Source organism: Gossypium hirsutum, chromosome D03 (genome assembly GCF_007990345.1).
Source record: "Gossypium hirsutum isolate 1008001.06 chromosome D03, Gossypium_hirsutum_v2.1, whole genome shotgun sequence".
Classification (NCBI taxonomy): domain Eukaryota; kingdom Viridiplantae; phylum Streptophyta; class Magnoliopsida; order Malvales; family Malvaceae; genus Gossypium; species Gossypium hirsutum.
In genome coordinates, this window is record NC_053439.1 from 2,857,905 (window position 1) to 2,881,982 (window position 24,078).

Consider the following 24,078-nt stretch of genomic DNA (forward strand, 5'->3'; position numbering starts at 1 on the left):
AAAACAACATTTAGTAATTAAATTTGATAACTTTTGAAAAAAAAATTTGGTCTCCTCAATACCGAATTTTTAACTTCATCCTTATACGAAAAGATCTTGTTAATATTATACTAATACTTTAAAAATTCAATTAAAACGTATTAAAATTTATAAACTAATTTATATACTATTCATAATTTGGGGCAAAATTGGTAGGTTTGAAGGAGGGGACATGGTGCATAATGTTGTGCCGATTCGTGGCATAAAAATTTGCTCAAAAATCCAAACAAAAGCAACACCTATTTTAAGATATAAAATGACAACTCCTCCCACCCCACCCCTCTATTTCCCCAACATTCAAAGCTGTACTCCAATTTTTAACATTTTGAGATTTAATTATTCATAGTAACAAGGTTAATAAAAACTTATGGGTTTAATCATATATTCTAATTCATTGAATTAATTATATCAAACTAGGTGTATGGAATACAAAGAGAGTGGGATATTATTTTATTTACTTAAAAATGTATTATATGATATAGTCATACAGGTCCCGACCATTAAAAAATACATATAATGAGAAGCAAACAAGGGTCTGATTTTAGGTCCTTGATTTTGCCTGCAAAATCCTAACCTTTTTCGACCACAAAATAACGTACTACGTCGTCTGCATTAGGTCAAATATTAGACAATCTTGAGAATATATATAATAATTAATTAAGTTGATGTTCTGAATAAATTATAATATTGGATTAGATTTTTTTTATTTTTGTTAAAAAAATATTTTTTTTAAATTATCTAATAATGAGTATAGGCAGAGTGGTAATAAATTTATATTTCAATTCTTGGATTTATAATTTATAATTCTTTTATTTAAAGATAAAATAAAAATATGAACAAATAAAAATGTCATCATAATAATATCGATTATAATTTAAAAGAATGGGTACTTCTATAATTTCATAATTTAATTGATAACCCGAGTGACACCAGCTTAATTAAGTGCTTAAATAATAAATAAGTATAAATAATAAGTCTAGGGATTGACAAGTGTCTTATAAAAATATAGTAAAATATTAAAAAAAATAAATACTTTTAAAAAAAGAAGCACGTGTCTATTTTTTAAAATTACTTATGAAATAAAAATAGTACACTGCTAGTGTACCAAATACCGACAGTATATATAAAATTTTGAATGTTTATCAAAATTTTTAACTTATACTAATATCGAAATTTATAACAAAACTGTCAGAAATTTTGATACGTGCCTAACCTTACTTGTGAAGTCTAAAAATTTCACTGGCAATATACCAAATATTATTCCTTAAAAAATATTATTATCTTTAAAAAAAACTAATAATATATATAGATAAAGTTTTTTCTTTCTTTTTCCACTTGTGAGAATAAAATAATTTAGTATTATATTTAAGTGTTTAGATAAGTTAATGTCACAATTCAATCAAATATCAACGGATTAGTTTATAAATGATTAAAAACCATTCTTTTCACAAAAAAAAATATTATTATGAGGATATTTTTATCTTTTTATATAAAAATTAATTTAAGCTCAAAATAAATTTAAAAAATAGTTTTATAATACTCGAACATAAGACAACATAATCTTTAAAACGTCAAATTTATCATTTCAACCAAAACTTATTTTTTTTTACCTAAATTCTTCACTTAAATTGTGAACAAGGGTTAGCTCCCTAAAATGGAAACTTTCTCATTTAAGTCCTTTAAAAATTTTAAAATTTTAAATTAGTAAAGGTAAAATTGCACTTTGACTCCCCTAAAAATGATAAAAAGTTGAATTAATCTTTTAAAAATTATAAAGATATAAACTATTAAAATGATGAAATTACATTTTTACTATTATAAAAATTACAATTTAATTTTAACCCTCGCCTCGTGAATATGTTACGATCATATATATATATATATATATCAATTACAAGATACGTAGGTGGTGCTTGCGGCCAGCCTAACCTTTATATATTTTATTAAGCATATGTAGCCCTTTTCATATATCCTTCCTCGAGCCACACCATCCCAATAACTTATATATAAATTTGTTCTTTCATGTTTGGTGGTCAACTTGCTTAACCCTAAACTTTCCAACTGTATTAATATTTATTTTAATCTTCCAATTATGTTATATATAGCAAACATATATATATATATTCGTTTCCATCAAAGAAGACAACTTGGAAGACAATGGTAAACATGTTGGATACTTGTTAATTTCTTTTCTAACCCATGTTTGGTTTCCCACAATCCATGAGATTCTCTCTCTTTCTTTCTTTCTTTCTTTTTTTCCCTTTAATTATTTGATGTATTTATCATCTCAAACATGATAATAATTAAAGGCTAAACTCTAAAAATAGTCACTTTTGTTTGTCTCAGATTACATTTTAGTCACTTATATTTGAAATATTATGTTTTTGTTCTGTTACAAAGTGGTCACTCTATCGTTAAACTCCGTTACCTTCTTAGCGGCAGCCCTACATGGCAATCTAAAATGGGTTTTAAATGCCAACTTAGATGTCCAGTTGTTGAGATCAAAATAAGTTTTTAATTAAATAAATATAATTTGGACTGCCAAGTAGGACCGTCGTTAGGGAGGTAACAGAGCTTAACGATAAAGTGACCACTTCGTAACAAAACGATAACGTAAGTGACTAAAACGTAATATTTCAAACTTAAGTGTCTAAAATGTAATCTGAGTCAAACAAAAGTGACTGTTTTTATAATTTACCCATAAATAAATTTCTATATATAAATATAAAAACAGACACAAAACACAATGGGATATTACCTAATTTAAGGATTTAATGTCCCAAATTGGGCCTACAATGTTAGTTGTGTTTTGAAGCACTCAAGTCATTAATTAATACATGATTGAAGGGGAGGAAAAATAACCCACACACACACACGAAGAACAAACTAGATTACATGCGAGAGGGAACAAGATCCCTACAACGATCATTTCGAGGGACTTGTGGAATTTTGTTTTTATTTAATTAATCCTTTATATCTAAATGAAACATGTTAACATGACATGTGTCGAGGACCCATATTCTTCCTTTACTTGTGTGTGTTTTTATACTCTATAAAAATACTCATTGATAAAATACTCGTATAGTAATATGATTTTTTTTTTTACAAAGAATAATTTTTTAGTTGAGCTGATGCGTGGTTGACTTATGACACTAATTCAGTCAGAAGTCTTAAATATGATTAGATTCTGGCACACCCGTGATATTGGTGAAAAAAAGTTTACATAACAAATATATTTATAAAAATGGCAAATTTAGGGGGAAGCAAGAGTCTTGGCCCTCTAAATGGAAAATTTGCTATGCAGGCTCTTAATAAATGACTAAATTATAAATTAATATATGGTCAAATTGTATTTTGGCTCCCAAAATGAAAAATATATATTAAGTCCTTTCAAAAATAATGGAAACATAAATTAATACAAGATACAATTATATTTTGATCTCTCAAAAAGTTATAATTCAATTTCACCCCCTAAAAAAATTTTGGATTCTACCTGCAAATGAAACTTTAGTTGAAATAAAAAAGTTAAGATATTGAAGACTATATATGGTGTTTTAAGTTCAAAACCGCATAATGTATATTTTTCTAAATTTTACATAAAATATAAAAATAATAAATATATCATCATAGCAATGTTTATTACTTTACAAAAAGAATGGGTTTTCGTTAATTTTTCAATCGATTTAAGAGTTGAGCCGTGATTAATGATAAACATCAACTAAATTAATTAATGTAGATATAAATAAATATATAATGTATAACGTTATACGTGATATATCATGCGATATCATAGTCTTGGTATTAGGGTTTTTGTGGTCCTAATTTGTTTAAAACTTGAAAGCCTAATTATATATATGTGTGTGTGTTTGTGTGTGGACATGACTAGGTATTTCGATCCATTATCGACCTACTCAATCTTTCTTTAAAGTTTCCAAGTCTTGACTAAAGGAAAGAAATGTGGAACAAAAAAGCCAAAAACTTGGCGAGAATCATGTGTTTTTGCTATGGTTAACATGTTTCATAAGCTGTTTGGGGCTTGATTTATAGGTTGATTAAGTAATTAAGCTTTAATAATTAAAGTATTCGGGTTTTCATAGAGTGGCAAGATAAAATTTCCACGAAGGATAATATAGGCTTGTGGACCGTTTGTCGATTTCTGATGAACTATATTTCAAAAATTTAAGAGTTCAGGATTCTTGCCCATAAATGTCCTATTTTGTTATAAGGCACAGATTCAAATCCCATCGAATGTAAATGTTGAGATTTTTTTAATATTAATCGTGCATGCACACACAATCCAAGGGAAAAGGGGCAGGTAGTGGCATTCCCCCCTAACGTGGTAAATTTGCTCCTTTAGTACAAATAAATTTAATGATAAAATTATATTTAGGCCTCCAAAATTTTATCATTCAATTTTGATCCTTTAAACAATATTCTACCTTTGCACTTGACATAGTCTATCTCTTCAGACACCCGATGATGTGTACTCACTCTGTTAAACTCATTACCTCTTAAGACAAACTTTTCAAGCACTCAAACTCTAGACGAAATTTAAAAAAATCGAGAAAAAATTTTTAAAAAGTTGCTTATATTTAAAAAAATAAAAACTAATTAAAAATGACATAGATAACTTCTTCCTAAACCCCTGCCACTACTAGTGTACTTAAGAATAATCATTAAGCTAGTCCTAGATCTTTATAGCATACTTATTTATTTCATTACCACTTTATTTCTTAGACCAAATAAACCTAACCTTAATCATTTGAAACAACTATTGCCTTCTTAATTAAAGCCCTTTTAATGCATTTTGTTTAGTCAAATGAAAAGAAAATCATTTTATACATATCTGATTGTTATCTGATGGTTAATGGTGTTTATCGCTCCAGATGTGAATTGAATTTAAGTCGCGCTAGTCACGTTTATTATTTGGGTTTTACTCTGTTATTGTAATTCATTAAAAAAAATGGGTGACACATACAATCTTTATAATATGGTAAAAAAATAAAATAAAATAAAATAAAATATTAAAAAAATAAACATGTGAGGTGACATTACAACTATTTCAATAATTAATTTACAACTTGTTATTAGTAAAAATATAAAATTCCATGCTTATTATTTAAACAATATATAAGATACTTACAACTTGTGTCAATCGTCAAAAGAAAATTTTAATTTATGGATAAGACATATATTTTATCCATAAGACCATCCTATCAAGTTTGATGATAATTATTATTTAGGTAAACTATAAAAATAGTTATTTTTGTTTGAAATATTACGTTTCAGTCATTTACGTTATTGTTTTATTACAAAGTGATCACTTTACCGTTAAGCTCCGTTACCTCCCTAACGGAGGTCCTACGTGGCAGCCCAAATGGGTTTTAAACGCCAACTTGATGTCCTACATGGTAGTCCAAATTAAATTTATTTAATTAAAAACCTATTTTCAACCCAGCAATTGGATATCCAAGTTGGCATTTGAAACTCATTTGGACTGTCGTTAGAGAGGTAACGGAGTTTAATGGTAGGGTGACCACTTCGTAACAAAACGATAACGTAAACAACTAAAACTTAACATTTCAAACATAAGTTATTATTTTTATAGTTTACCCTTATTATTTTAAAAGTGGGAAAAGATTCTATTGTTTTTTTTGGTATGGGGAAGAAAATTATTATAGTGAAACCTAGAATATTCTGACATTTGAACATTCACATATATAATATAATAAAAGTACAAAAATCCTCTCTAATTTTTTCCACAAATCTTAATTTAGAAAATAAACTGTAGTTAGCAGCAATAATTGGTAGTTTACATCAAAATCAACTCCCAATAATCACATACCATCTCCACCACTAATCCACATAAATTATGTCAAAGGGATGTCCCATTTGGTATTAATGTATAGTTTATGATATGATTTTTTATTAACTTTATATTAAGAATGTATCTATTGTAATTTTAAGTACAACCCTAAAGTCAGCTGCACATCCATTAACATTTTGATTTATTTTCTAATTTGTTCACAAAACTCAGTTCACATGACTTTTTTGCAAAGTCTTTTCTTTTTAATTTAATTCAATTAAATCCTCCCTAATTTTAGGCCATTTTCAACATGTTTCTTTTTAATTAATATTCAATAGTCACATGGGTCCCAGCTAGAACTGTTTGCGGCTCGAAGGCTCGCCCAAAATTTGAGTAAAAATTTAAGTTTCACTAATACAAAGACAGTACAATTACAAATATATGTTTGATAAACTATAATATAAAATCAAACTAATACAGAAAAGAATTAAATAAAACCTACCTCACACATCGGAACTACAAACTCGAACCTCGACCTTCAAAAACTCACACATAAAATTTAAATTAATTTTAAATATGTCGAATTTCTTACTACTCAATACAGTGAATTATTGGTACTTAAATTTGTAAAAATATATCACAATAAATAATTAATCATGTTGATGACGTGTCCTCTCCTTTTAAGAAGCCAATCATTATCGAAACCGTTGTGGGTGGGCTTACAAATTAAACTCCCCACTACCTCAACATGTAACGCCACTCCATTATCAATCATGTGGATCCATTTTCTTAATATTATATATTAAATATTAATTAAATAAAAAAATGTCTTCAACTTTTTTATTAGCTAAATATAATTAAATTTACAATTTTTTAATATTAAAAAAAATAGATTGATTAAAAAATAATTTTTTTCCCTTTTTTCTACACTTCAATAAAGCTACAAAATAGTCGAAATAAATTTAGTAAAAAAAAAAGAGAATTAAAATGAAAATTAAATGTCAAGTTCCATCAAAATTATTATGAATATGATCGAGGTGTATCACATAATAAATATTCCATTCAGAAGAAAAAAAGGGGGGACGTGGAAGAAAAGTGTGCATTGAGGGAGGCATCATGACCGTCCATTTGGATTCTGATTAAAATGAAATCAAATATACCAAATTACCAACGGTGATCCTTACAGGAAAAGCCACGCTACAGTAATACCGGCAGTATATTATAGCCATATCATATTTCAGTTATATTATTCTTTTATTGTCATTCATGAAATATTAATTATTCTTTAGTAATTTGATTTAAATAATTTTAATATTTATCCTAAAATATTTATCTAAAACGAATTTTACAATCGTTGAAATAAAGTAGTGAAAATCACGGATTTAGAATATAGATATATATTTAAAAATAACATGCAATAAATAATGAAACGTATGGCTTTCAAAAGGGAAGGATCTTTCTCTCTGGGAGTAGGAAAATCATGACCGGCATAACGGACCCAAAATTATGGAACTTGGGCGTGAGCTTTTTGTCGAAATGGAGTGACTATTTACTTTTCTATTTTATATTTATATATAGTATTACCAACTAAAACAAAACAAAGTAAGCATTTTTTTTTGTTTTACGCCCCGTAACTCTTCCTCAGTTAAGTTTGGGCAGAATAGCAGAGCAAGTACAAGTATTAGTAGCATAGAAAAAATGCGCTCCTCGTCATAATAACATATGAAATATATATGATATTAAAATTAAAAAAATTTAAACTAAATTGTGAGTAAAACAAAATTTAAACACGTCAAATTAATAATACTAAATGCACTACAATTGTTATCGACGTAAATTGAAGATATATTAAAATAGAAATATATAAAAATTAGTATTAATATGACAGAGGCACTAAATGTACATATTAAAATAACATAATTTATTTTAACTATAAAAATATATTTTTTTGTAATTTTTCTAATTAAATTACCGCTCGATCGTAACATCAACTCAATTAAGAGATATTTAGAGCTACTTAATTGTTTAAAAATTGACAAACACAGCGCAGCCACAGCCGCCATTTCCACTTCCATCCTTTTAGTGATGATTAATAATAGAAAATTATAATTTATTATTATATTTTTCCCCAATTATTTCGGTATCCATTTTTAACTTTTTTTAATCTTACTAATAATAAAAGAGAGAAATAAAAAAATACTATATTTATAAAAACAGACAAAAAGAGAGAGACTTTCAAAAGCACTGAATTAAATAAAATAAAAATTTAAACCCAGAAGAGAAAATGAAAGGTCTGGGGATTCTAAAGATAAGTCTTTTCCTTTTCTTTTTTAAAAATAAAAAATTCAAAAAAAATCTCCTTTTTAAAGGAAGCTTCAAAGTTCAAACCATTTGTTTCAATGGCAATGAACTTCTCAGTATTTTTCTCTGTGAAAGAACCTTTGAAAAAACAAAAAGCTTAAAGAAAAATATATATAAAACCCCTTTTTTTTGTTCTTTATTTTTCTTGTTTATGACGTTTTTCACCTAAATTTTCTAACCTTTGAAGAAAACTGGGTTTTTCAGTTTTCACCTATATAAACAAACCCTTTCTCTCCTTTCCCCCATTCATCTTCACTGATCGAAATCAAAAACCCCGTTTCCATTTCCCCACTTTACAATACGTATACATATAGATATATATATATAATATAGTGAAAGAAAAATGGGAGAAGATGAGTGTTATATAGTGGTGAGAGAATATGATCCAAGCAGAGATATAACAAGTGTTGAAGAAGTAGAAAAAAGATGTGAAGTTGGTCCCAGTAGCGGCAAACTTTCTCTCTTTACTGACCTCTTAGGTGACCCTATTTGCCGGGTCCGCCATTCCCCTGCTTTTCTCATGCTGGTACAATTCTTCACTTTGTTTTTTTTTTTCCTACTTTTCTCTCGTTTTCTTTTCTTTTTTTCTCACTGATTTTGGTTTTTGGTTTTTTTTTTCTCGGGTGCCAAACAGGTTGCTGAATTGAGCTCGACCAAAGAAATCGTCGGTATGATTCGAGGCTGCATAAAAACCGTCACATGCGGCAAAAAAATCTCCCGAAATAGTAAAAACAATGATCCCATCGCAACGAAGCTCGTCCCTGTTTATACTAAACTCGCTTACATTTTAGGCCTTCGTGTTTCACCTTCCCACCGGTAATTTTTTTTATTCCTTATCGAAACAATGAAAATCAATGGCGATCGATGAATATTTATGTGATTTTAATTTTGGGTTTTTTCTTTTTTGCAGGAGAATGGGGATAGGGTTAAAGCTAGTGGTTACAATGGAAGACTGGTTCACTCAAAACGGGGCCGAATATTCATATATAGCTACCGAGAACGATAACCGAGCTTCCATTAATCTGTTTACCGATAAATGTGGTTACTCCAGGTTCCGTACGCCGTCCATTTTGGTTAACCCGGTGTTCGCTCATCGACTCACTGTTTCAAACCAAGTTACCGTGATCGAACTTTCCCTTTCCGACGCCGAGTTGTTGTACCGTCACCGTTTCTCCACCGTGGAGTTCTTCCCTCGCGACATTGACTCGGTGCTTAATAACAGACTCAATTTAGGAACGTTCTTGGCTGTGCCACGTGGATTTTACACTCGAGAATCATGGTCCGGGTCGGATAAATTTTTATCCGACCCGCCAGAATCGTGGGCGGTATTAAGCGTTTGGAATTGTAAAGACGTGTTCAGGTTGGAAGTTCGTGGCGCGTCGAGGACGAGGAAGACGTTGGCCAAAACGACGAGGGTGGTGGACAAGTTGTTGCCGTTCTTGAGATTACCGTCGATACCGGAAGTGTTTCGTCCGTTCGGTTTTCACTTTTTGTACGGTCTTGGCGGGGAAGGACCACGCGCGGCTAAGTTCGTTAACGCGTTGTGTGCTCACGCTCATAACTTGGCGAAAGAAAAGGGCTGTAGTGTGGTGGCGACTGAGGTGGCGAAACATGAGCCGTTGAAAGACGGGGTCCCACATTGGAAACGATTATCGTGCGACCATGATTTGTGGTGCATCAAACGGCTTGGGGAAGACTATAGTGACGGGTCTGTCGGTGACTGGACTAAATCACCCCCTGAACCTTCCTTATTTGTAGACCCCAGAGAATTCTAAAGTCTTAACAAAAAAAAAAAAAAAAAATTTATTTTTTAGATATTGACCAAAGATAAAAGGGAATAAAAAGATATGGGTTTTTGGTGTAAATCTTTGGGTCCTTTTTATTTTTTTAATTCTAAATCTAGCCTTTTAAGATCATGTTGTAGACAAACCAACCCTTAGGTTTTTATTTTTATTTTATTTTTTAGGGAATATTTCTTAATTTTTTTTAATTTACTTTTCAATGTTTTTTAAAGATGAAATAGGGATGAATAATCATGTGTAATTAGAATATCCTTCCAATGTCAACACTCTAAAATTATAATGAAATAAATTTGTGTATTAACAAATTTACACCAACATTTATAAATTTTGTCACTATGGCTCCATTTTGATTTTTAGCCTTTAAATTTTGTTTCTTTATTTTTTGTTTGTTTGTTTTGAATGGAAAAGTTAACTAAACTATTAGAACTTTAATGGCATTGAAATGACAGCATGCATGGTAGTTTACGTTAAGGATGATATCGAACCGATCGTAATTCAGTTCGATTCTTGGTCTTTTCATATTAACTTTTGGTTTTTGATTTTTAAACATAAGTTCACCCAATGTGTAATATTATACATGGAGTTTTATTCTCCACTTCATCAATAGCAAGAGAAGGCACCTCCTCTAACAGATAAGTTGTTTCTCCTTTTCGAATACCTTCAGTAGCTAATGAGCAACTCCATTCCCCTTTCTGAATGCATGTACAAAAACACATCTGCTATAGTTTGCACTTCATGATTTCGAGTCCATAATGTACACACTAATTACCGCCTTCAATCACAGCCCCCAGAAAACCCAGATCGAGACCCATTTGGACCGCCTGAAAACATGCAAGCGCCTCCGCAGCAAAATCCGAAGGTATGTGGTTGTTTATTATCATTCTAGATCCCAAAACAATGCCCTCTAAGTTTCTAATCACGACCCCTGTACATGATCTCTTTGTAAAGCCTTTGAAAGGCAACGTCGTAGTTTATCTTGACTGACGGGAATTCTCCATCTTTCAGACTCTACTCTCCGAAAAAGTAATTTCTCATTAATGACATTGAGTTCACGAATGTAGTAGTTAATCATATTAGTTTTCTCCTGAGCTGTCTGTATAACCCCTTCATGAAGTGCTTTGTTTCTTGCCGTCCATAGTGCCCAAATTGCACGAGCCACAATCCTGCAATGATAATTTAAGAAGGTTGAAAAAATAAATGCCAGCCAATCATTATAATCAAAACCTGAGACCAGGGATTCAAATAACGGAACGTTTTCAGAATAGAGGCCGTTATATAGCGGTAGCGCCGCCGACCGAAACCGTTATTGCTGAAAATAACGGAGGGAAGCGGATTCACACCGATAACGGTGGATAGCAGCCGCAATTTAACGGATAACGGACAATTGCGGCAATAACGGGCCGCTATTCCCGTTATTTTCCGTTTCCGTAAATTAAAAACAAAAAATCAAGTGCTGTGGATGGAGGTGAATAGTGAAAAGTGAGAAAAAAAGACTGAATCAATGTATGTACTTTATAATAAAACAAAAGGCAGGGAATATATTCCCTCCCAACCTGCAAAATCGGTCAAGTTTCAAACTTTCAATCAAAACAAAGTAAAATAAAGTAAAGTAAAAAAGACTGAAAGTCAGATTAAAGACGAAAAGGCAAAATATATTTCTTCATTCTCCATAATTCGGCAAGTGAAAAAACACAACCACAAGGCACGGACAGCAAGCAAAGCAATAGATCAAGATCAAGTAAGTAGAAAACTAACCTGCATGTCTTGTATCTGTAACATAGAGTGATTTTTTGAGATTTTTATCCCTAGATCTATATTCTACACACAAAAAAGGGGGTTTAAAATATTTTCGGCGATTTCCGACCAACGTGCACGGCGGCGCCTTCGCCGGTGACCGGAGGCTGCCACGGTGGTCGATGGCCGGATTCTGGGTAACGGCAGAGAAAAAAGATAATTGAGAGAAAAAGAAAAAAAAATTATTTGAAGAATGGCTGAAATGAAGATTCTGAAAAAAAATTTATTTAAATAGGCCTTCAAAACGACGCCGTTTTGGGCAGGCCACTCTGGCACCAAAACGGCGCCGTTTCGGCCTAACCCGTGCACTTACCCGACCCGTTTCCTAGGATCCGCGTGTTTTTAATGGAAGGGTTAATTTTACTTTTAGCCCTTCCTATTTTTTATTATTTACAATCAAGCTTATTTCTTTTTTAATTTTGTTCTATAATTTATTTTGTATTTCAATTTGGTCCACCTTGAAGCTATGCGTTTTGAAGGATGGGGATTATTTCCCATTTGATCCATTTTTTTTATTTGTGCATTCAATTTGGTCCTTTTTAGTTTTATTTATTTCGGATTTGCCGCAAATTTATGTTTTAAGTTCGATTTAGTCCCTTTTTTTGTTATTTTTGCTATTTTATTATTAAATTAATTAATTTAATATTACTATTACTATTATTATTTTTCCTTTTTTTATTTTATTATTTATTTACTTGTTATTATTACCATATTATTAAAATTTAATTAGTTTTGCATTATTATTTCAATTATATTTCTTTTCATATTTATTTACCTAAATATTTTAAATACATTTATTTTATTATATCATTTTATTTATCTATATAGTATATCCTTTCATATAATTTTTAATTTTAAGATTTTTATTATTGTTATTATTATTATTAATACCATCATCATCATCATCATCATCATTATTATTATTATTATTATTATTATTATTACCATTATTATTATTATTATTATTATTATTATTATTAAATTGTTTTACACAATATTTATTTATTTATTTCTATAATATTAGGTCTTTACTTTAGCTTTAAATTTTGTTTACTTTTTTTGGTATTATATTGTTGATAATATAAATAATGAGTTGCTTATATTTCTAAATATAATTTTATGTTTCTTGTATAAATAAAAATAAAGCATGCCACCACGTGAAGAGTTCCCGACTAAAGGATTGGAGGGTGCACCAAGTAATGATATAGGTTGGCACTTTGGAACTCTAGTGCCAAATGCGAGAGGAAGTATCGTATGTAAACTTTGTGGTAAAGTTGTGAAAGGAGGAATAACACGATTTAAAGAGCACATTGCTCATAAAACCGGCAATGTTGCACCATGCCCTAATGTTACTGGTATGTGATACTTTATTATTATTATTAAATGTTATTGTAAATTTATCAATAAAGATTATATATAATTGATAATAATATAAAGTGTGAATTATTTTTATTTTATTAACAGGTGTCATTAGAGAAAGTATGATGAATGTACTAAAAGAAAGCAACACAAAGAAAATAGACAAAAAGAGGAGAAAAGATGAATTCTTATCTCAATTAACAGAAGAGGAGGATGAGCATGAGGGATTCATTGATGAGGTTTCTGCTATAAGGCAAGCAACTTGAGAAAGTATCCAATCACAACACGAGTGGCATAGAAGGGAAGAATTCAGACGAAGTACTGGTGGTTGGGATAACATTTATGAAGAAGGGCGATCTTCTCATGGATCAGCTAGAGAACATAATCGAGAAAGAACAAGTAAATCTATTCCAGGTGAGTCTGAGTTTACCTTAAGGGGAGCTATACCTGAATTGGTTAGAAGCAAAAGTTCAAAGCAACCAAAGGTCAATGACTCTTTTTTAAAGAGTTTTCGAAGGAAGATAGGTGAAGCGGTATCTAAATTTATAATATATGAAAGACTTCCTTTTCAATTAGCAAGCTCTCCATGGTTGTATAACTTAATTCAAGTGGCAACAGAAGTTGGACAAGGTGTAAAGCTCCCAACACCTTATGAGGTTTCAGATGTGTATTTGGAGTCAGAGTATCAACGAGTTCATGATTGGGTAAATGTACTAAAGACTCATTGGAAAGAATTGGGTGCAACTCTAATGTGTGATGGTTGGAACAACAGTTTGAATCAAATGCACATCATTAATTTCCTTGTTTATTGCAGTAAAGGAACCATTTTTTGGAAATCGGTAGATGTCTCAAGTGTCCGTAGTAGAGATGCTGAATTCTACTACCGTTTGTTAGATTCAGTTGTAGAAGAAATTGGAGAAAATTACATTGTCCAAATAGTGACTGATAATGAGGCAGCAATGAAAGCTGCTGGAAAAAAGTTAATGTTGAAAAGACAACATCTATATTGGACCTCATGTGCAGCTCACTGTTTAGATTTATGCCTTGAAGATATTGGGAAAAAGCCCAGTGTAGCAAAAGTGTTAGATGAGGCAAAGAAAGTGACTTGCTTTATATACAATCACATTTGAACTGTTGATTTGATGAAGAAGTATACACAAGGGAAACAAATACTTCGACCCGCTCTTACTCGATTTGCAACTCATTTCATTCAACTTGAAGAGATAACAAGACAAAAGCAAGGTTTGAGAGAAATGTTTAATTCAAAGGTCAGTATTTTATAATTAGTTAATATAATTACTTAAATATAGTAACCTTTAGTGATTTTATTAGTTCCAAATAATTTAAATTATATTATTTTAAAATTTTTCTTATGAATATATAGGAATTTAAAGAATCAAAATGGGGAAAGCAAAAGTCAGGGCCTGCTTATGAAGCCAAAAAAATTGTTTTGGGAAAAGATTTTTGGAAAAAAGCCAATGACCTCATAAAAGTTTATGAGCCCTTAGTAAGAGTATTGAGACTTGTGGATAGCGATGAAAAACCAACGATGGGCTTTATTTATGAGGCTGTTGATAGGGCTAAACGAGCAATTCAACAAAATTGTCGATATTTCACAGAGTATGAAAAGATTATTGACAATAGATGGAATTTTATGCATTTCGACTTGCATTCAGCTGGTAAGATAAAATATTTCATATAATTAAGAACTATTTTTATATTTTATTATTTTAAGCTTTAGATTATTATTTGATGATATTCTTATAAATTATACTTAGGTTATTTTCTCAACCCTCAATTTCAATTTGGGGTGGAGCATTCTGAGAATGTATTAATAGAAACATTAGAAGGTACACGATCAGTAATTGAAAGATTAGAACCTTCTATGGATACTCAAGTCAGAATGGTTAATCAGGTTAGATTCAACTACTATTATTTGTAACTTAGTTAAATAATTTGAAATAGAATTTTTATTTTTATTTTTACTCTATCTTTTATTTATGCAGTTGTTATTATTTAGAGATAAACATGAGACATTCGGTACTCCACAAGCACAAAGAGCTTGGAAGCAAATGAATCCGGGTAAACAGTTAATTAAATTATTTAATTTAATTTATATTATTTAATTATATTGTACATTTTAAAGTTATTTTGAAATTTAAATAATATTATGCAGCTGAGTGGTGGATGATATATGGCACATGTGTTCCCGAATTACAAAAATTAGCAATTAAAGTGCTTAGTCAAACAACTTTAGCATCAAATTGCGAACGAAATTGGAGCACATTTAGTTATATTCACACCAAGGCAAGAAATAGGTTAAAGTATAAAAAACTTGAAAAACTAGTGTTTACCTATTATAATATGAGGCTTAAGATGAGGCATCAACAAAGAATGAGCACTGATGATATAAATGCTAGTTTTAATCCTATCAGCCTTGATTATATCTTTGAAGATGTTGATCCACTATCAGAATGGCTTCATGAGAAAGAGAATCCATTGTTAGATGGTGAAAATGCCGGTGTGTTGCCTGTGGATACCTCTGATGATGAAATGGATGTTGATCAATCGCAACAACAAATTTTGTCTCATTCAAGTTCTAGTTCAACTCCAAGTCAGAGTGGCGATGGACCCGATGGTGGTGGTTTAAGTCCAATTGATGAGGATGACGGATATAGTGGTGATAGAGGTGAAATTAGGTCTTCTAGTCAGTATGGAGGAGAATATGGGGGTGGTACCACTGGTGGACATTTTAGTGACAGATCAGAGTTTGATGGAAATATGTTTCCTGAACCTAGGAGAGATAGAAGTGAACCTAGAGCTCCATCAAAGGGAAAAGGCAAGAAGCATACTTCTATAGGCTCTTCATCTGGTAGTGGTAGGAGATCGAGTTCTAGTAACCTTGGGTATAGTGATTCATCTACTAGCACTCAAGGTTTTTATCCACCAGAACAACCTTCACATGGTTATCCACAACCATATGGTTATTATCCACCATTTCCTAATTATGGTGTGCCATACCAGCCTCAAATGTATCCTCCTCCACCAATGTATCACCCACCTCCACCTTTCATGTATCCTCCTCCTCAAATATATCCTCCATATCAATTGAATGAAAACCAAGGTGAAAATGTTGCTTTTTTTGGATATATTTTTGGACAAAGGCCAAGAGAATCAAGTCAAGAACGCTCCCAAAGTGAAGGTGAAGGATTTGATCTTCCTCGTCATTCCACTAATTGGTGAAAACTAAATCGTGCCACTATCATTATTTGTAAGGTATGTTTTTTTTAAAGAAATCCTTTGTTATTGTTCTTAATTTTGATTATATTAAAACATTTAAAATAATATATATCTTTAGATAAATGAATGAAGTATATTTTATGAAAAGATAATGAAGAATCGAAGCATGTTAAATTATATATGAAAGTAGAATGAGATGAGAATAAGTGGTAAGAAATAGGAATAATTAATGAGAATCTATTCATTAATTTATCTATTCCTTTTTTCCTTTTGCAGCGTATTTATATCTTCACTATCTTCAAAGCTGTCAAGAAATATTGAAGACATCTCTCATGTATGAATTCTCAATTCTTTTATTTATAAAACTTTCAAACTTATTAAATATGATAAATGTTTAATATTTCTTTTTTTTTACTTTGTTATTAGTTAATATAACATTCTTAGAAAATTCGTAAATAAATATAAGAATAATTAATGATTATAAAAGTTGTGTTCTCATGTCATATTAATAAAGGTTCATAAGTGTTAGAAAACACTCTAAAAATCATTAAAAGTGACTTTTTATAATTATAATTATAATTACTATGTTTTACAGTAAGTTGTGCGAATTTGAAAAAAATTCACGACCGCGATACCCGCAGTGACCGCAATAGCGTCCGTTATGTCCGCGACCGCGACCGCAATTTAAATCCCTGCCTGAGACCTCCTAGGACCATTGTAAATTTAATTTGTGCCACACTCCTTTGCAGTGAAACAATCCCAGAAAGTATGCTCCAAGTTTTCATGTCCACTCGAGCATCTGCTTTGAGAAGAGAAACTTTGCATGAACTATTTTTAAAATTATCGAATTTTTTTAAAAATTTTACAAAGTACATGTGAACTATTACCCGAATGATAAAAATCAATAAAATTAAAATAATAGAAAAAGATAAACATTAAGAAAAAAATTTATCATCCAACCAAAAATATTTGACTTTTTTAGCCGTAAATTATTCATTCATTTTTGTTTAGATAGGGAAACAAAGCTTTGGACACATGCTTTAGATAGGGCACCCTACTCTACCTTTTACATTCATTCATCCATCTTTTTATTTTTGGTTTACATTGATTAGTTCCTTAGTATGATTTCAATGGCAAAAATGTGGCCATAATTGGCAACTTTCTGTGGGTGAACGTTGGTATTGTTGCTGGATTCTTCCTATTCTAATTAAGGCTTTTGCATGAGCAATGTAGGTGAGTTTTGGATAATAACATTCTGAAAAATCTTAACACATATATATCGAGAATCTTAATTTATACTTGTACTTTATCAAAATACGGTAAAAGTATTATGGAGGCTTCTACATTAGTCTACCTAAAAATGGGTAAATTAATTCTTATACCGTTAAAAATTTCACTCATTTCAATCGTTAAAAACTGGTCCCTGTACATCAGCATGAGGTACATGCGACACTATCTGGTTATTCCGTCAATCATGCCAACTTTAACAGTACAAATAAATGAAATTTCTAACAGAAAAGAATCGATTCACATTTTAATTTAATTTATAGGGATTAATTTATCAAATTTTTAATAAAACAATACTTTTAGAGCTAAAATACCCTCGTAAGCACACCTTGGAGCACTTCCGAGCGTGTGAATCTCCGATCTTTTTCCTTGGTTTATTACATTGATTTTGGAAGGTAAGATGTGAACTTGATGGGATAGGATAAGATAGGATTGTGGCACAAATGATATTCAATTTGACGTGCTTTATTTTATTTTCATATTTTGGAAGTGGTTTTTTTGCATAACAATGGGCCATGTAAGAGGGTTCTATAGGATTTGTGTTTTGTCGTAATCCTTTTTCTCTTTGTTCTTAAACAAGACAAAACATAAATTCCCATCATCATCATTGCAAGAATTAATTCTATGGTTTTGGAACTATTTATTTATATTTTTAGCGATTTTCACAAATTATTAATATTGTTGATATTAACATTATTTTATGTTTATATACTATACACAAAAATAATTATATCTATCTCGTATAAAAATAAATTAATGTATTTATTTCTTTAAACGTGTTCGATTAAATCAAAATTAAAATTTCATATATATGTTTGAACTAAATTAAAGTTCATGTCTTAAATTGCTTATAAAATGTCTTAAGACATAATTTGGTACACGAGTTTCATATTTTCTTTAATATGGTATCTGTATTTTATGGTCAAATAACAGAAGCACTCAAAATCACGACGATACCTTAAACTACACATAGTCCCTCCCCGACCTATAAATAGGAAGATAATGCGCTTCAGTGCACTCGAACCCATATGCTCTTATATTAGCAAGAATGCTCATGCCAATCGAGCTAAGACTCAATTGACTTTTGTTATGTTACTTTTAAACAAACATGTGTGTTAGATCTGTAATTTTTACACGCATACGTATGTAATAGAATTTCTAATATAAATAATTTTAATTTTAACAACAATGATATTTTATAATGTATTATTAATGACTTACAGCTGGAAATTTTTAAAGGTTATTTAGAAAATTAAAAGAACTTTTTAAAGGTTTAATTATGAATTTCATCGTTCTAATTTATAAAATTTAAATATCAACACTTATATGCACGAAATTAACAAAATTGAATAATCCAACAATTTATATGCAACAAATTAATAAAAATAAATAACCCAAAGGCAAAGAGAGGAATTCAATATCGGAGTGCCTAAATAAAATTTTAAAATCAGAGAGGGAAGAATGGTAGAAAATTTGTCTAAAAGAAGTTGAAATTGAATTATGGACAACTAAAAAGGACTAAAATTGTTATTAGTCAATTTAACCAAAGTGCGCCAAGGACCTTATCCACTTGCCCTAGCTATGCCCACCAGTTTACCAACATATAGACTAACCTGTTAATTTTTACAAGGTAGAAAGACGAAATTATAAAAAAAAAAAAACAATATTTATTATAAAATTATTACTGTAAGAAATAAATATTCATGTGATGTGATGTAATAATTTTTATAATGATGGTAAAGAAAGCACCAACCAGCAAAAAAAAGCCATGACTTGACTAAAATATTGTGATATAATCTTTAACCGTCCTTTAAATTAAAGAAAGGTAATTAAATGCTCTTTAAATTTTACTTTTATTTATAAAGTTGTCTACCATCTTCTTTTAAGTATTTTTGGTTGGTCGATCGAATCTTAACTCGATTAGTGTAGATATTGTTGTCAATATAAGAGGATGTAAGTTCGAGTATGTTGAAGCGCATTATCCTCCTATTTATAGGTTAGAAAGAGCCTATAGATAATTTTAAGTATTATATCGAAAAAAATAGATACGATCCGAATGAATGATTTTAATTTTTTTATGTGGAAGCTAATGTATGGGCGACATCACTTTATATTTTGTCAATGAAAAGCGTGATAAATCCAATCATTATTCATTAATAAAGCTAATTTGGTTGTATAAAAAGTTAAAGCTAATTTGGTTTATTAAGCATTCATTATTCATGCAATAAAAGGATAAATTAAAAGGATAACATTTTTTATTACTTTTTTATTATTTAAAATAATATTTTTAAATTAAAAGGATAAAGTACCATTGTCAGTATGAATTCAATTCGACATTGCGGTTATTGCATATTTAACTACGTAATATTTTTAATTTAAAATTTTGAAAATTTATAAATAATTATTCAACGATTGATTAATGCAACAAATTATTTTTTATTGTTAATGTTGTCTGAGCCAGATTGGGTCGGGACTCGATTTAGGTATTGATCTAATTAAGAGATAAAAGAAAAAATAGTTACTTGTGAATAGGTATAAACCGATTTCTTTTATAATTTTTTTATTTTTTAATCGATTATTTACTTAAAACCAATAATTTGACCAATTCCACCGTATAATTTATAAACATTGATTATTGTTGTATTAATGTTAATCTGGGAATCATGCAAAGCACGCATATGTATTTGGGCTAGAAAGCTAGACCAATGAGGCTTGTAAAACCCTTTTAGGCCCTTTAAAGTTTAGTGGGACTCAAAATAAAAATGTAACTTTAATTTTTGTAATTTTATATATAAATATTATTTTGATTATATTTTCACAAATCAATAACATAATTATTTTTTATTAACATGTTGCATACACAAATAATTATATTCATTCAATATAAAAATAAATTGATATATTTTTTTCTTCATGAATCAAAATCAGAGTTTCATGTATATATTTAAATTACAATCAAAGTTTTATGTGTATAACTTGTACCAAATCAAAGTTCATGTATCAAATTGGACATTAGATCAAAGTTCATGTAACACCCTCTTACCCAACCCGATCATCAGGCCTGAGTTACAGAATGCTACTCTAGTTACCGGAGCATCAATTATCAAATAAACATTCAATTTATGATATTATACACATAGATACAAGCAAGACAGGCATATAATGTGATATATGACTAATTCCGAGACTTACATAGGCTTAGAATGTTCTTATATTAGTTCATTTTCGAATTAGGATCAAATTGTAAGGTTTTAAATGTCTGGACCGACGTCGCGACTTCACTATGTCATCGTCACGACGTGGCCAGCCATCATAGTATGTCACATCGCGATGGCATGCCTATGCTCGTCATGACGTCACTCTTTGTGATGACAATGTCGCGATGTCAAAAGTCTGAGGTCACGACATTGCCCCTGTTTTTGGCAAAATACATATTTGGTTCCTAATTCACGAATTATAAACCATTTTTGTATAAATATTCAATCAACATTGTACACAATAAAGTTGTTAAATCATTCCCATGATAACCAAATTCAAGTACAAAAGTACCTAAATCAACCATTCGAGATTACACTATCCAAGCATCCATCATTCAAGCTGATTTACTCCTCGATAAATTAAACATATTCAAAACACTACCATCTTTAATTCCCACCCTCAACATGCAATTTTAGACTAAGTATTTGCTAAACTTGATATGAACTAGCCAAATCAATCTACAAACCATATAACATGCCTAACAATCAACTCACCGTTTAAAATTCTTTAAGCAATCTCGCTATTTCAAATGATCCAAATTATAACATACCAATCATTCATGAATAAAATCATTACTTTCATAGCATCATCTTGACCAAGATATGCCTCATTTGGTTTCATACCATAAGTTATAATCAACTCAACCATTAAGTACACGAGACTACCAAATCCTAAAATACCTAAATACATACTAGGGACTTTTAAGTACATGCCACATAGTCTAGCTTCAAAATGACATTATAACTACCGTTTTAAGATAGTGTGTACTCTGCTGATCTGACTCGACAGTTTTACGAAGTGAAAATCTATAAGGAAAGTAAACAACTAAGGTAAGCTCAACTTAACTATCCTTTGGCATATTATGACATATCTATACATGCAACAATATCACAAATTGAATGCATTAGTTGCATTTTCGAATATTAAGTACTGTAAACATTTAAACAAAGTCATGTAGCAATCTATATGTCAAGAATCATTAATACCATTTTATTTTTATTTCATGATTTAAATTCCATTTCCAATCAATTGAACATTGTCCCATGGACCTATAGTAAAACGGACTCGGATACACAGGAATAAGTTGCTCACACAAGCTAACAGTATATTAGGGTTCCTCACACAAGTTGACATTATTAGAGTTGCTCACGCAAGCTAACATTATATTGAGGTTACCCATCTAGGCTAAACCTACGATACGTATAACTCGTGAATCTACAAAAAAAAATACTAGATCTCGTAATAACATGTAAAATCTCTGATTAATTTTTCGTATGACCCTAATGGCATGCCATACATATCTTAACATTTTACCAAGTTCATTCAAGCATAATTTCCTTATACTTAACTATACCAATTCTTGTACATAATTTCATTTCTCATTTTCGAGTCATGTAATCATTCAATAATCATATTTACATCTTGTACTATTTCCATGTAGCCTATATTTACGTGAATTTGTAATTCAGTCCATTTCAAGATATGTGCTAAATTCACTAATTCTACTTAATTCTAATATATAAATATAAATTCAAGTACAATTCATACATAAAATAAAATAGAATGGTAAATCCCATATGAACTTACGTGTTCAAAATATGTAAAGCGCATACTTTAAGGGCTAATCCGTAATTTTAGATTTTTCTCGATCAACTCCACTTCGATTTGGTTCTTGATCTAAATAATCATTTTATATCATCAATCAATATTAAATATCTCCATACTATGCTATGATATGCATGAACGCTTATAAATACAATTTTTTATGACCCTAAAATTTTACATTTTATTTAATTTAGTCCCTAAACTCGAGATAGTTCATGTACAATTTTGATATTTATCTTTTTCTTTTTTAATTTGATAATTGAAGTTCAATAATAATATCGTTAAAGAATTCGTTAAATCAGATTATATGACTTTTTTTCTATAAATTGCTTATGTAGCTAAGCATGAAAAGCTTAATAGTGTCGTTTCTAAGTAGAGTGAGAGTCTATGTTTTTTTTTACATGACTTCCACGTGGTTTTAATTTGGTCATTTAAATAATTCTTTTAAATGCCACATAATTCGATTAAATTTTAAAAATTAAAAATAAAATAACTAAATTTCAAATGCGTAAAGAGTACATTGACTAAGAGTACAATTAGATCTTTTATAATTAAATTTAAATGAAAAATCTTCTTTATTACTTAAATCGAATTAGGTCAGTCCAAACTAAACTTGTCAGGCTATCTACCCAAGTTTGAAAATCTGCCCAAATTTGAAGGGTTCCAACAAAAATATGAGGCCCCACAAATAGGGTTAGACAAAAATAATTAAGCCCATTAAAAATATGGGTTGGACTCAAGTTAAAACATTTAAGGTCTAAGCCTAGTTCAAACTAACCCATTTTATAAGTTTCTAATATATTATGTTGTTTTACATTTATACATTGAGAATCAACTTATATTAGGATGATCTTAAAATATTATTCTGTACTCAATCACGTATGATGTCATCTCTATTTTAAATTTAGGGGAAAATGTTAGAAACTATATGCCGGAAAAAAAAACATAACAAAATATAAATAAAATTTTAAAATGCTTAAATCAATAATTAAAATTTTAAAAAAATCGATAAAAATCATAAGCACAAATTGAAGAAAAAAACTAAAATTAACCATTAAAAATCTAGAAAAAAAAACTAGTAAAAAATTAAAATTTGAAAAATTTATAACCACCATTCGTGGTTTTTTCAATTTATGAAATTTAATTAAATATTTAAAAATTAAAATTAAAAAATAAAAATTACCTCCTTAAAAATTAAAAGAATTAAAAAAATTAATTGCATCAAAATAAAATACGATATGAAAGCAAAGAAATAAAAGAGGATTAAATTTAAAAGAAAAAATGAAATAATTTAAAAAGTATAAAGGAAGAAAACATATTTGCTTATTTATTAAAATTTTTAATTTGTTAAGTAATTTAATTAAAGTTAAATTACGTAAGAGAAGTTATTAAATATGAATGAAGGTTTTTATACTTTTAAAAGTTGATATGGTCATTGGTTATGCGGGTACTCCTTAAAAGTCAATAAGGAAACGATATTTCGCATCGAAGCTCGAGCGATTCTTGAAGATTTATGTATTGCATTGG

At 29.7% G+C, this 24,078-nt stretch overlaps 3 protein-coding genes across 3 annotated transcripts; all 3 read left to right on the plus strand.

Annotated features, from left to right (window-relative positions):
- Positions 1–8,144: 8,144 nt before the first annotated feature.
- Positions 8,145–10,171, plus strand: LOC121215293 (probable N-acetyltransferase HLS1). The gene is made up of 3 exons (XM_041089593.1): positions 8,145–8,732; positions 8,841–9,022; positions 9,117–10,171. The coding sequence occupies exons 1-3, from the start codon at positions 8,550–8,552 to the stop codon at positions 9,979–9,981; spliced, it is 1,230 nt and encodes a 409-aa protein (XP_040945527.1). The 5' UTR covers positions 8,145–8,549; the 3' UTR covers positions 9,982–10,171.
- Positions 10,172–12,942: 2,771 nt separating this feature from the next.
- On the plus strand, positions 12,943–13,427 carry LOC121215294 (uncharacterized). The gene is made up of 2 exons (XM_041089594.1): positions 12,943–13,157; positions 13,267–13,427. Exons 1-2 carry the CDS (start codon positions 12,950–12,952, stop codon positions 13,425–13,427), a joined length of 369 nt encoding a protein of 122 aa, XP_040945528.1. The 5' UTR covers positions 12,943–12,949.
- Positions 13,428–14,904: 1,477 nt separating this feature from the next.
- LOC107932557 (uncharacterized) lies at positions 14,905–16,765 on the plus strand. Its single transcript, XM_016864600.2, has 4 exons — positions 14,905–15,076; positions 15,168–15,243; positions 15,338–16,437; positions 16,678–16,765. Exons 1-3 carry the CDS (start codon positions 15,047–15,049, stop codon positions 16,402–16,404), a joined length of 1,173 nt encoding a protein of 390 aa, XP_016720089.2. The 5' UTR covers positions 14,905–15,046; the 3' UTR covers positions 16,405–16,437; positions 16,678–16,765.
- The last annotated feature ends 7,313 nt before the right edge of the window (positions 16,766–24,078 follow it).

Coding starts and splice junctions, on each gene's coding strand:
- LOC121215293 (XM_041089593.1), top strand. CDS start 8,550: ATGGGAGAAGATGAGTGTTATATAGTGGTGAGAGAATATGATCCAAGC. Junction 8,733..8,840: donor CCCCTGCTTTTCTCATGCTG/GTACAATTCTTC, acceptor GGTGCCAAACAG/GTTGCTGAATTGAGCTCGAC. Junction 9,023..9,116: donor CGTGTTTCACCTTCCCACCG/GTAATTTTTTTT, acceptor TCTTTTTTGCAG/GAGAATGGGGATAGGGTTAA.
- LOC107932557 (XM_016864600.2), top strand. CDS start 15,047: ATGGATACTCAAGTCAGAATGGTTAATCAG. Junction 15,077..15,167: donor AAGTCAGAATGGTTAATCAG/GTTAGATTCAAC, acceptor TTATTTATGCAG/TTGTTATTATTTAGAGATAA. Junction 15,244..15,337: donor TTGGAAGCAAATGAATCCGG/GTAAACAGTTAA, acceptor AATATTATGCAG/CTGAGTGGTGGATGATATAT.
- LOC121215294 (XM_041089594.1), top strand. CDS start 12,950: ATGCCACCACGTGAAGAGTTCCCGACTAAAGGATTGGAGGGTGCACCA. Junction 13,158..13,266: donor ACCATGCCCTAATGTTACTG/GTATGTGATACT, acceptor TTTTATTAACAG/GTGTCATTAGAGAAAGTATG.